At 38.3% G+C, this 12930-nt stretch overlaps 1 protein-coding gene and 1 pseudogene across 4 annotated transcripts in view; both read right to left on the reverse strand.

Moving 5' to 3' along the window:
- Positions 1–12930, reverse strand: part of TRIM23 (tripartite motif containing 23) — a 39423-nt gene that overhangs the window by 26387 nt on the left and 106 nt on the right. For 2 of the 3 annotated variants that reach the window (XM_079915982.1, XM_079915980.1), the window contains exons 1-3: positions 12565–12706; positions 7580–7742; positions 1909–2030 (exon numbers count right to left, since the gene is read on the reverse strand). In XM_079915982.1, coding sequence (XP_079772108.1) covers positions 1909–2030; positions 7580–7742; positions 12565–12645 — 366 coding nt within the window. In that variant the 5' untranslated portion in view covers positions 12646–12706. The other variant, XM_079915981.1, reaches the window with a different exon arrangement.
- Positions 3935–7178, reverse strand: LOC307184055 (F-box only protein 27-like; annotated as a pseudogene). Its single transcript has 2 exons — positions 7152–7178; positions 3935–5233 (listed from the first exon to the last, which is right to left on the reverse strand). The product of its transcript is annotated as an F-box only protein 27-like (transcript).

A 12930-nucleotide genomic window follows, 5' to 3' on the forward strand; every position in this document is an offset into this window, starting at 1 on the left:
ACATAAAAATATACTGGTAATTAAGTACAAAGGTCATTTGCTACTCATTTCTATAGGTAAGTGAGAAGGTATTTCCAAAATTGATTATCAATATATGCTATGAATTTGAGGTCAAAAATAAAACCATTGTTATAGATTCACAGTCAGTGCAAAGATATCTTCTGCAAAATCCCCTCACTTTACACGCAAGAAACTGACAATAGACGATAGAAGTCTTTTTTTTTTAAGACTGAAAAACCTGATAGTAAATACATCCTCACTGCTTTAAATATTACTTGTCAGCATGATGTATAGAAGAAGAGAAGCACAAATGTTATTTAGATAACCAAGTGAAGCTTTTAAAAACACAGATGCCTAGACCCCAACCTGAGAAACACTTATTTCTCAATAGGTAGAGATGAAGTGGAAGCTGTGTATTTTTTCTAAAACTCCACAGGTGAGTCCACTGCACTATCCTGGTTGAAAATCACTGATTTAAGAAACAACAACAACAAAAACCCTATGTTATATGTAACCTTTTAAATATTTATAACTTTTATGAATTAGTAAAAAGCATTATGAGTTGTAAATTTTACATGTCAGATATTCAAGAATCTTTGAAAACTTTTCTGCATATAAAAGGCCATAATTAGAAAGGGAAAGATTTAGTATAAATTTTTGCAGAAATAAAAATTAGAAAATATATCAATGATGTCATTCAATATCACAGTAAATAAAAAAGTGAACCCAAAGTTAAACAGTTTTGTTTGCAATTATGAGAAATATATACATGTAAAATTAAAAGTCGTGTCTTCTGTTTTCCAGACCTGATAAATAATTTACAGGACCAACATCAGATAATACTCAATGGCTTTCAAAATAAAGATAAATCATGGGAAAAAAACTGCAAATTTTAGAAAACAGTGCTTCAGTTTGAAATCCATTTCACTAATTCGCTTTATATAAGGAAATAATAATCTAATAAAAGAGAAGTAAAAAGCAATCTGACATGTCTTCCTTCATACTAAACATGTGCTTTTAAAGTTGATCATCAAAACTATTAACTGCTTATTTACTACAACTATTCCTATAATCAGAACAGTCTATGAGCTATGCAGACAATTTTATGTGTTAAAAATGTATTTTAGGGGCTTTCCCTGGTGGCGCAGTGGTTGAGAGTCCGCCTGCCAATGCAGGGGACGCGGGTTCGTGCCCCGGTCTGGGAAGATCCCACATGCCGCGGAGCGGCTGGGCCCGTGAGCCATGGCCACTGAGCCTGCGCATCCTGAGCCTGTGCTCCGCAGCAGGAGAGGCCACAACAGTGAGAGGCCCACGTACCGCAAAAAAAAAAAAAAAAAAAAAAGTACTTTAATTTGTGTTAATGGTCTTCTAATATTTACTGGATACTTACCTGTCTGGATAAAGAGAGTACATCTATGCACAATTTAACTTTTCATGAAGATATTTAATAGTAATTCCCTCAGGAGCTACTGCTATCTTTAAGGCATTCTGCCTCTACACTAAAAGGCGCCTTTCATGGAGTTCCTCTTTCTCTCTCTGTGCTTTACTGTTGAATGATTCACTTTTGCATCCTCTGCTTTAATGTAGCTTACACATCCTTCTTATTCATCCATAATCTTCTTACTTTTTCACTTTACCCTTAGATAGAATTAATGATGATAAGGAAACAAGTTTATACACTAAACATACTTTGGGTACAGCATTTTCAGAGAATTCAAATTCCAGTTTTACTTTTGGTTGGTTGGGGATTTTGTTGCCTTCAGAACTATAATGTAATGAAAAGTTGTGTTTCTGGAATCCTACCTGCTGGGGTAAGTAAGGTAATATTGTGCATCTAATAGCAAATATTTTAAACTAAAAGAAAAATTTCATGCTCATAACAAAAATTTCAACAAGTTCAATCAGTACCTCTCCAGATATCCCAATGGCTTCTTCTGCAGCTCCATACTGACCAATATGTCCATTCTGTAGTCGTTCCAAAAGCTCCAATAAAGCAAAATTTTTTTTCAATCCCCAGACACCTGAATCTCCTAGAATATAAAAATAAAAACTAAATCTAACAAAATAGAATATTATTTTACCTCAAATCTCAATAGTAATTTCTATGTCTCATAGTTCAATCATTAATAATGTCTAAATTTTAAAAATTCAAAATTTCTCCATTTTCTGTTAATGCTATAACAGTTGTCTTAATATTCTCTTTAAAATACAGAACTCCTTAGCATTCTAAGTAGAAACATATTTTAAAGTTCTATTATTTTTCTATAATTTAACTTTATAAATCCTATTTTGTCACCGACTTTGACTACATATACTAAAACAAGTGCTTTAAATATTTTTAACAGCAACCTACAGTAAGAAATATATTTCACATTGCAACCCAGGATAACACACACACACACACACACACACACACACACACACACACACACACACCTGAAACAAAAGATTAACACACCAATATTCACCCTCACGGTTTGCGACACACTCTGATGGTTTTTGTTCTATTTCTTTTTTAAAAATCCTATTCACAACCAATTAAATTGATTTTATGACCACAAATAAGCTATGACTCATGTTTGAAAACCACTGTATGAAAGATACACTTAATCAAAAATAAGTCCGTCTCTAAGTAAACTGAAACTAGAACAGCTAAAGATAATATTTTCCCCACCCCTCATCTAACCTAGAACCTAATAACAGTCAGTGAACATATAAACTCTTTCTCACACAAATACACAGAGCTTCACACTAAGGCATGACAATAGTCCCTTTTAGGTAGATACGAATCTAGGCACATTTGAATAAGGACCAATGCTTCTTTTCCCCAGAACTGACCATAGAAGGCCAGGTGAGCATTCATATGTGCACGCATGTGTGCCTACACAATATGGGCATGTGCATACACACATGCACATGCGCAAACACACACACAAACTCTTCCTAAGCCTATAAATAAGAGCCAGATCCTTCAGCAATTAGAAGGAATATCTGTCTGTTATGATGAGCTTCTATACAACAAATACCATCTGACACAAAGCTGCCACCTAATACATATTCACTGAAAAAGCAAATAAATAAAAGGATGATGGGGTCATTGGCTACACGGCTCCCCTTCCTCTTGGCCCCTCTTTTCTAAGGGAGGAAGGGAGGGAAGAAAAAAAGGAAGATGAAGGGAAGGGAAGAGAAGGGAAGGGCCTCAGCCTTGCCACCCCACAGGGCTTCCTCAACTGTTTTAATTTTTCACACATATTCTACCTCAAGCTGAGTTCTATCCACTTTATTTATAAAAGATTAAGAAGTATACTGAGTCCTTTATTTAAAAGTATTACCTTGACGATATCCAAATACTGTCATTATATAGTAAACACATACACGTAAACTCCTAGCAGTATCTAGGCAGTATCTATCTACTGCCTAGTATATCACTAAATACTCCTGTAACTGTCAAAATAACTCTAAAATCTCAATGGCTTAAAGCAACAAAGATTTGCTTTTTGCTCACGCAGCATCTCAAGGGTTGGTGAAGACAAGAGAGGCTCTGTTCCCTACTGTCCACGATCAGGGGGCACAGGCCACTGAGGTTCCAACCCCCTGGACCACCTCACTACAGCAGGGAGAGGGATTTACTGCAAACCATCATAAATCCATTCTTAACAGCTTCTACCTGGAAGTTAACACTTCACTTCTACTCATAATTTCACTGCTTAAAGGGAAATCACACAGCTCTTCCTACCTAATCATAAGAGGGCAGGGAAGTGTAATTTCACCATGAGAACAGAAGAGAAGAACCATAAATAATGCTGACCAGTATTAATAACCATGACAAACAACTACTGATACTATTCCTTTTTTTTGGCAAAATAATAACCTTTATTACCTATGATTGGCAGGTATTTTATAAATAAAATATATTTATTCTCTCCATGTTTGAAAAGAATTTCAAAACAACAAAATGATTTTATACACCATACAATTCAGGGTAGGGTTGGGCTCAGGGGACTACTTCATTCTTCACAGGGTGAGCAATGAGCTCTGAGTCCTGGTCCCAGTCTTGAAACCAAAAAGGTGGTTTCAAGAGCCTGGTGTGAGGGGAGGGTGAGGGCCTCTCCCAATCCAGCATTTCCCTGTGCTCACTGTGGGTTTCCACTCAATAGACCAGGGGCTGCCTTACAGCAGCGGCAGCTGTAAATTTGACAGAAGAACATTCTTCTAGTAGCTTCCAGATTCTAAAGACAGGGCCCAGTAGGACCTTCGATGGGCCCCAGCAGATCCGAGGATGCCAGGAGCTATAAGCACCTGATTAATGAGATGGCCCAGCTAATGGTCCCAGCTCCTGGAAAGTACGGTCAGGTTGTTTTACAAGGACAGTCCTTCACTTGAACAGATGTACCCGTGGAATCACACTGGCATTGGGCAGATAGATTCCGTTTTGTTCAGGCCAGAACCCCAAGTCCCAAACCCAGTGTTCAACAGACACAAAGCAGACACCAATCTTGAAGCTGAAGAACACATGGTTGACCTCAAAGCGGACGCTGTTTCTACCCTGCCGGATGGAAACAGGCATAGGAGAGAAATTATGCAGCATGGTCTGGTTGGCATCTAGAAGTTGGACAGTTAGCTCATATACACAGGCCGTGCCTTGTTGGTCTGTCCACCCGGCAGAGACACAAATCTCAATCTTTCCACTATACAGGAGCTCTGGCCACAGACCCTCCTCCTCCAGGTCCAACATTTCCTTCTTGTGACACCACCTTGTAGGCAGACAGGAAGGAGTCCTGGGAAGTGGCCCCAGGCCTGACCTACAAGTTTTCCTCCTCTCCCCAGCCGTCTCCACTGCTCTGCATCATCCAGTCCCGGAAGCCTTCTAGGCCCTTGGGGTTCTGGAGGAGGTTGCGTCCTATCGGTCTTCACTCGCAGAAGCAGCCCAGGATGCAGGGCCTGAGGTCGTCGGCGGAGGGCAGGTAGGTGTGGAGGACAGGTGACAGGGCGGCACGGTCTTGGGCCAGGATGCTCAGCCTCAGGTCCTGGCAGTCCACCAGGTCACACCAGCGCTGGCACACCCGGCGGCAGTGCCCGAGCAGCACGTGTGGGGGCACGTGGCTCAGCACCATCTCGAGCAGCTCCATGGGCAACCCTCCTCGGGTTCGGGGTCTGGAGCGGGGACCCTGGCGGGCAGGCCCCTGGAGGCTGAGGTGCACGTGCGTGGTCTCCTCGCCAGGCCCGGCTGCCACTGTGGGCACCTCAGCCATTGCTCCTCCCTGGTGGGCCATCACCTTGCCTCACGTGCTCCCTTCTCCACCTCTGCCCTTTTTATTCCCCCGCCCCTCCCTTCCTAATACCCAGCCCCAGACCCCTGCCTGCACCCACCCCCGCCCCAGCCCCATCCTCTCTCTGACTCTGATACTATTCTTGAACTAGAGAAGAATTCTAATTCTGATTCTCTCATATTAACAATAGTTTGGGGGATTAGGGTGTGGGGGGCGGGAGACTGGGAGTTTGGCATTAGCAGATGCAAACTATTATATATAGAATGGATAAACAAGGTGCTACTATACAGCACAGGGAACTATATTCAATATCCTGTAATAAACCATAATGGAAAAAAAACCCAGTAATTTGCTTCTTTAGAAGCAAAATATGATTTTTTTTCTTCTTTATACTTTTTAATAGATTTGTCAAATTTTCTGCAATGTATATAAATATTATTTCTATAATACATTTAAAAAGAGATTAAAAAACAATGACAGCAAACTATATCAAGGGTCATTAACACACATTCCATAGGCTGGAATCACGGCAAAAATCTAACCTACAAGCTATAGTAATTACCTATAATAATTACAACCTATATCCGAGGCAGAGTTGTTGGTTTGCTTGTTTTTTCTAATGTTGATATGATAGCAATCATGTTTGATTTCAACCTAGGATACGACTAACCATTACCTGTCATAAATTCCTAGTTTATCACAGTGAGGATGATAACACAGTGAGGATGTTGTGGTACTTATGTAGAGAAGATAGTACTCTTCAAAATGGTGGAAGGGTCCGTCCTCTGTTTGCAAAATATTACTACTTCTATATAGTTTTATATAAAGAAGATGGTATGATATATATAAATTACAGAATAAAAGGCCAAATAAAAGAATGTCAAAATAGACATCTCTCCCCTCCACTTTATTATTTCTTGGCTAACAGTAAGTTAATGCTAACACTTTCCTATATTAGTTTTCTGGCAAATGGGCATACTAATTACTTAAATCAAGGACTACCAAAACCTTAAGAAACCTATTCTTTCCTTACAAGAAAATATTTTACAACCCTGCTTCTTAGCATTTTAAAGCTTTTCAGTCTAAAAATCTGGGTACTCTTGCTTCCTTTTTTTGGTGGTTACATTATTTTAAATGTGTTCCACTTGACATATAGTATGAATACATTAAAACAGTCTTAAAACAATTAGTGCTACTGACCTGAAAAAAATGGACAACCTTAAACTATTACTTTTGGAGAAATTCGATCATTAAAAAGAATAAACATAGAATTCATGGTTGTAAAATAACTGTTCAAATGTTAATAAATGTTATTTCCAAATCTGGTATCCCACAATAATTAATTCATTTTGAAAAATATAAAGTGAAGTTTTAAAAGTATGTAGGGGGACTTCCCTGGTGGTGCAGTGGTTAAGAATCCACCCGCCAATGCAGGGAACATGGGTTTGTTCCCTGGTCCAGGAAGATCCCACATGCCATGGAGCAACTAAGCCCATGCGCTACAAACACTGAGCCTGTGCTTCACAGCCCACGAGACAGAACTACCGAGCCCGCGCGCCCCAACTGCTGAAGCCCACGCGCTTAGAGCCTGTGCTCCACAACGAGAAGCCCATGCACAAGGAAGAGTAGCCCCCTGCTCACCTCAACTAGAGAAAGTCCACACACAGCAACGAAGACCCAACGTAGCCAAAAATAAATAAATAAATTTACTAAAGAAATAAATAAAGTAAATAAAAGTACGCAGGAAACTGAAAAAAATCCACCAGACCTTTAAATTCATTTTAACAGAAAACAAGGAGTAGTTAGTAGTTATCACTAGCTGCAAACACTTCTGCCTCAGATATCAATAAATAACAACATGCTGAAACTCAAATTACTTACCTGTATTTTCATTATTGGCCTATTCATGTCTAAGATAAACGCTGTTTTGCAGGCAAATGAAAAAGGTTAGTATGTTTTTCTCAGGTGTCTTAAAACTACTGATCTATAAGTACTGAATATAAAAATTTCAGAAGATGAAATCAAATTAGTACCTAAGAGTGGGCTAGTTTATAGCTTCAAGACTACTGGCTTTAATAGAAACTGAAACCTCCTTGGAATTTTATAATTTTTCTTTTTTTTTGGCTGCACCACAGCATGCTCCCCAACTAGGGATCAAACCCGTGGCCCCTGCAGTAGAAGCCCGGAGTCCTAACCACTGGACCGCCAGGGAATTCCCAGAATTTTATGATTTTTAAAACCAAGGAGAAAAAAATTGTTTTTTATGATATTTGTATTATGTAAACAATTTTATATTTTTTTTTTCCTACCTAGGTCTGTTACTTGTCGATCAAAAGGGCAACGGATTGCTCTTCCGTGAAGAGGCAGCCGAGTGAGACAGTCATGACAGACTGTGTGGCCACAAAGCAGAAGGCGAGGAACTTTGTCTCCTTGCAAAGAAAAGACATCTTCACAAACTCCACACTCCAGCACCTAATATTTGGAAAGGACACATGTGCTCTTTAAATGACTTTAAAAGCATAAATATTTTAGGTTAAAAAGAAAAACCTGATCGAATTTAATGAATCAATCTTGTTAAATTACTTTATTCCTCCATGAAAAAAACTGTCTAGGTATAAAATCTTAAATCACCTTTTATTCTTTCATCTGACAGATCTTACCACAATTATATCATAGTGAAATCTCCTTGAAAGGGTAAGTGTTAGGGATCAAGATAACGTTGTAAACTAACATCTTTAGCTTTTGAAAATTATGACATGATTTATTACATCAGAATCCGTAACCATATATAACTCTACCAAAGTTGGGTTCTTAAACAATTTCTCTGCAATTACCTAACCCTCAAAAAACCATCATTAATTTGGACAAAAATAATCTGAAATATGTGCTAGGATGACAACTTACCTTGTAAATGATAAAGAACTTGTTAAGAAAAGACTATAAGTAATTTTCAAGTGTCTTATACTATTCATTTACATCATACAATGTAAAGAATGCAATTAGACTTAAATTTCAATTCCTTGTTCTCGATTAATAAATATGCCCCTGGGTTAGAAAATAGAAAATATTTTGTTTATCTAGTTCCAATTACAAGTACATGACTTGCTCAAGGCCACGTAGTCAGTCAAAAGAAAGGTGACAAATCAACTATACTTCAATTAAAAAAAAAATCAACTATACTTCAACTAAAAAAAAAGAAAGGTGACAAGAATCGGCATATTCTGATTCCCCGGCCCATCAGTTTGTTTTATAATTAGTCAACAAACTATATTTATATCAATGAAGGTACTTTTATTTCTTAATATACCTGAAGTGTTTCACAATTTAATTAATTTTTTAAAAATACCCAAACTGGGGCTTCCCTGGTGGCACAGTGGTTGAGAGTCCGCCTGCCAATGCAGGGGACACGGTTCGTGCCCCGGTCCGGGAAGATCCCACATGCCGCGGACCGGCTGGGCCCGTGAGCCATGGCCGCTGAGCCTGCGCGTCCGGAGCCTGTGCTCCGCAACGGGAGAGGCCACAGCAGTGAGAGGCCCACGTACCGCAAAAAAATAAATAAATAATTAATTAATTAAAAATAAAAATACCCACACTGAACTGTTTGATTGTACCCCAAACTCGGTGCCCACCATCCACGACCTACTACAATCTGGCCCCTGTCCTATTGCTTCTCTTCCCTTCCAAACTCTATTCTCAAACTATATCGAACAATTTGTAGTTCACAGCACATAACAAACTGCTTTTGCCTCTTTCTTTATGCTAATGCTAAAGAAACAGCTAAATAGACATTTTCCTAGTGGATTCTTTTTTTACATTAATAAACCAACAAATTCATAAATGAACACACTATCCTTTGGGCCCCCATGTACCATGGATAAGTGTCAATCTTAACACCCAAAACACTTTAATACTTTTATTGGCGTTCCAGCCTATCTTTCCCTGTTAGACGAAAAAGCCCTCAGGAACAGGGTATTCCAAATATCAAGCTCCTATGTGCTTACATTAACGAAGTCCAACAAAATAAAATTTTTAAAACAGCCAACCACCATCCCCCAACAAATACATAATACAAGGTAAAAAAACAGAAAACCCAGAGTGGAAGTCAGACTTAATGCATTAAAATTTTAATCTTAACTCCGCAATTAAACTGGAGTCAGTGCTTGAAATGTAAACACCTTTCACTGTAAATAAACTGATAATTCATAACTGGCTCACATCTCAGTACGGTTCAAAAGAAGCTGAAGTGTAACACATAGTTCACAGAACAGGAAAAGAAAACAGCTTGTTAATTATATGAAAAGGTGTCCAATCTCACCCAAAACATTTTGAAGTCAGTTGAAGCTATCCCTATATACTTTTTTTCAGATTAGATTTTTAAAAGTTGATAACACTTTGTGCTAGTGGAAGTGTGGGAGAATAAATTGCTGGTTGCTGTGAAACGTTTATTGACTGATATAGCCTCTATGGAAGGCAATTTGGCAATACCTATCAAAAGTTTGAATAGCTTAGTAATTCTACCTCCAGGAGTTTATCCTACAAATATCACACGTGTAAAAAGATCTATATGCTATTCCTTAGAGCACCTTTTGCATTAGCAAAAGATTAGAAACAAAGTAAATATATATGGAAAATAAATTATGGCACATTCATATACTACAAAACTGTGCAATCTGATGAGGAAAAGTTAGGAAATTTTTCATGTACAAACACAGAATGATTTCATATCAGCAAAGCAAAGTGAAAAATGACATAGAATATTTAACTTTTGCATAAAGGAGAGGAAATAAAGAGAGCATATATTTTCATATATATTGTTTTACAAGCATACTATCTTTCTGGCAAGATACACAGGAAACATTACATTGGAATTGTAGTTCTCTTTGAGGAAGGGAAACAGCTGGGGAACAGCTACACATAAATCATATATATATATATATATATATATATATATACACATACACACACACACAATACACACACTTCAAATTATCCTGTATTTTTTAAAAAGGCAGGAAAAAAGTTTCACTTAAATATCTTCACTTTAAAAAAAAAGAACAAAAGAAAAAAAATCCTCACTTAAGTAACAAATTCAACTAAATACAGAAAAGATATTCACAACAGAATTAGATATTATAAATGCAACATTTTAAATAAATGTCCTCACTATAGTGACACATATTAAACTTATATGACAATAAACTCCAAAGAACCAAATTAAAATTTTACTTTTTTCATTCATCTCTAACCCCATCATTACACAAGATAAGAGAACTTACTCATGTTGAGACCATAGGTTTTATCCAAAGAGCACTAGTAAAATCCCACTGATTAGTAAACCAAACATAATTCCAAAAACAGTTATTAGACTATTTTGCATCAACTCAGCAAATAAGAGTAAGAAAATTTTTCTTCAGTATTTATGAATAGGAATTGTGGCTAACAGCATAAGAAATTAAGTCCTAGATAGGAAAAAAGCTCTTTATTTTACAAACTTCACAATATGCCAAAGAGGGCTTCAAACTTATTACATGTAAATCAAATTTTAATACACCAGGCCATATTTTCAAAGGACTAAGAAAGCTCACTAGTCTTTTGTGAATGTATAGACCAATTTTGGTCTTTTTTTCCTAATGATAAAAACCCTGTCATCATCTACTTGTTCATTAAGCAAGAAGCCATTTTACATATATATATATATATGTATATATATATATAACCATTATATACTTCAACTTTTACCTTCCAACGAACACGTCTTGCTTTCATCTGTGAGATTTTTTTAAATTTATGCCACTGTATTTCCTACAAATGACAGCATGAGGATCTTGCCAAAAAGGACTATCCTACTGCACAGCTCAGTCACAATTTACACATAAAAATGAAGATTAACAAAATAAGCCTCTAATTTATCAAACTCTGTGCTATAATAAACTGGAGTTACATCAGGCTTTGGTATATTTTTCAGATTTTAAGGCAAACAGGGTAACAAAAGTAGATACAGCAATAATATCCATTCTAATTACTTCTTAATTGAAGTTAATTCACAAAATAACCTTCAGGTATTCTCTACATAGAAAAAGCACAATTCAATAAATAAAATCTCAACCATACAACAAGCTGAATAATAAGAGGGCTCCTCTGCATCTCAGATATGCTATGTACCTTCAGAATAACTTCATTAATATATAAAGGTCAGATAAATCAACCACCACCAATACTAATTGATAATACACTTGTAAGCAGAAATGTATCATCTGTTGTCACATAAAACCAACATTAGGTGAAAAACCATAGGTGTCTATTACTCAAGATCTTAAAAGAACTTAAGATATCTGGTCCAGTGGTTCTGAATCCTAGATGCACATTAAAATCACTCTGGGACTGCAAAAAAATACTAATGTCAACTCGCTCAGAAATGTGGGATTAAGTAGTTTCTTTTTCTTTTTTAAGTCCTCAGTGATTCTAATATGTAGCCAGGAATAAGAATTGCCAATATCTCAGATTACAGATGATCCTGAAGGTTATTCTACAAACCTTTAAGATCAGTTCTCCCTTTCAGATCTATCTCCCTATGGAAAAGTGAATTCTACATACTTCATCTGAATTTTTAGTAAACCCACTTTACAGCATTTACACATGTTAGAATTTCAAATTTCAAGCACAGGGTAATTCATATCCCCCAGCGTTAATGGGGCTGTTGGAGACTTCTCAAAAGTGTTGACAGACCGTACTCCCAAAAGAGGAGGCGGGTCAACCAATAACAGAGGTCTGATTACAGAAGTAGTGCGATAGTGAAAAGCATACTTTACGGCCAGTCAACTCTGGTTCTGCTACACAGTGTTAACTGAAACCTGAGTCTCCTCACCTGTAAAACTGTAATCAACACTTACCTCCTCAACAGATATTAACGAGCTAAAATACCTAACTTTGTACCTGGCGATAATAACGGCTCAATTTCCTAAAAATAAGCTAATTAATGCCTGTTGGGCTTAACTAAAAACAGAGGGCCTGGGGGAAGACCAGCCCAGGTCACTCTCCGAGGCCCATGAGCTCCTTTTCACAAAGGTCCCCGTTGGCGACTCCAAGCAGAGGACTAGCGTGACCCGAAGACCAGGTAACCTCAGGCCTGCTGGGATAAAGGTCCGGAGGTGAGGGATAGGCTTGTAAAGCCGAGACGGGCCAGAGGCCGCGCATCCCGCCCAAAAAATGCCAGGGCCGCGGTGCTGCCGCCAGATCTCCGGGATAAACAGAAGGGAGGCCGATGGTGGAGAACAGAGCACGCAAGGTCCCTCACCTTCACCACGGCCGTCCCCCGGCTGCCCTGACGACCACTGTCTAGTCCCGCTCCAGGCTTGTTTACAACCAGGGTAGCCATCCTAGGAGGAGCAGCGCCGCAGAAGCAGCGCTCAAGGCCTTCACCTGATGGGCGGGGTAGAGCCACCTACCCAGAAGCCTCGGCGCTCGACGCTGGGGCACAGGCGCAGTACCACGCGGGGAGCTGCTGGGACGGTCTCTTCGAGCATCCTCCCGCCAGCCGCTAGGTGTTTGGGTTCGCAGGCCTGTGCGTGGGCACTTTGTTATTTTTTTAATTGTTATTATTGAGGAGTCTGAAATAGATGGAAGGAGTAAAATTAAGAGAAAAAAGAAGGGATAAAACAAA

The sequence above is a fragment of the Stenella coeruleoalba genome (genome assembly GCF_951394435.1).
Source record: "Stenella coeruleoalba genome assembly, chromosome: 3".
NCBI classification, from domain to species: domain Eukaryota; kingdom Metazoa; phylum Chordata; class Mammalia; order Artiodactyla; family Delphinidae; genus Stenella; species Stenella coeruleoalba.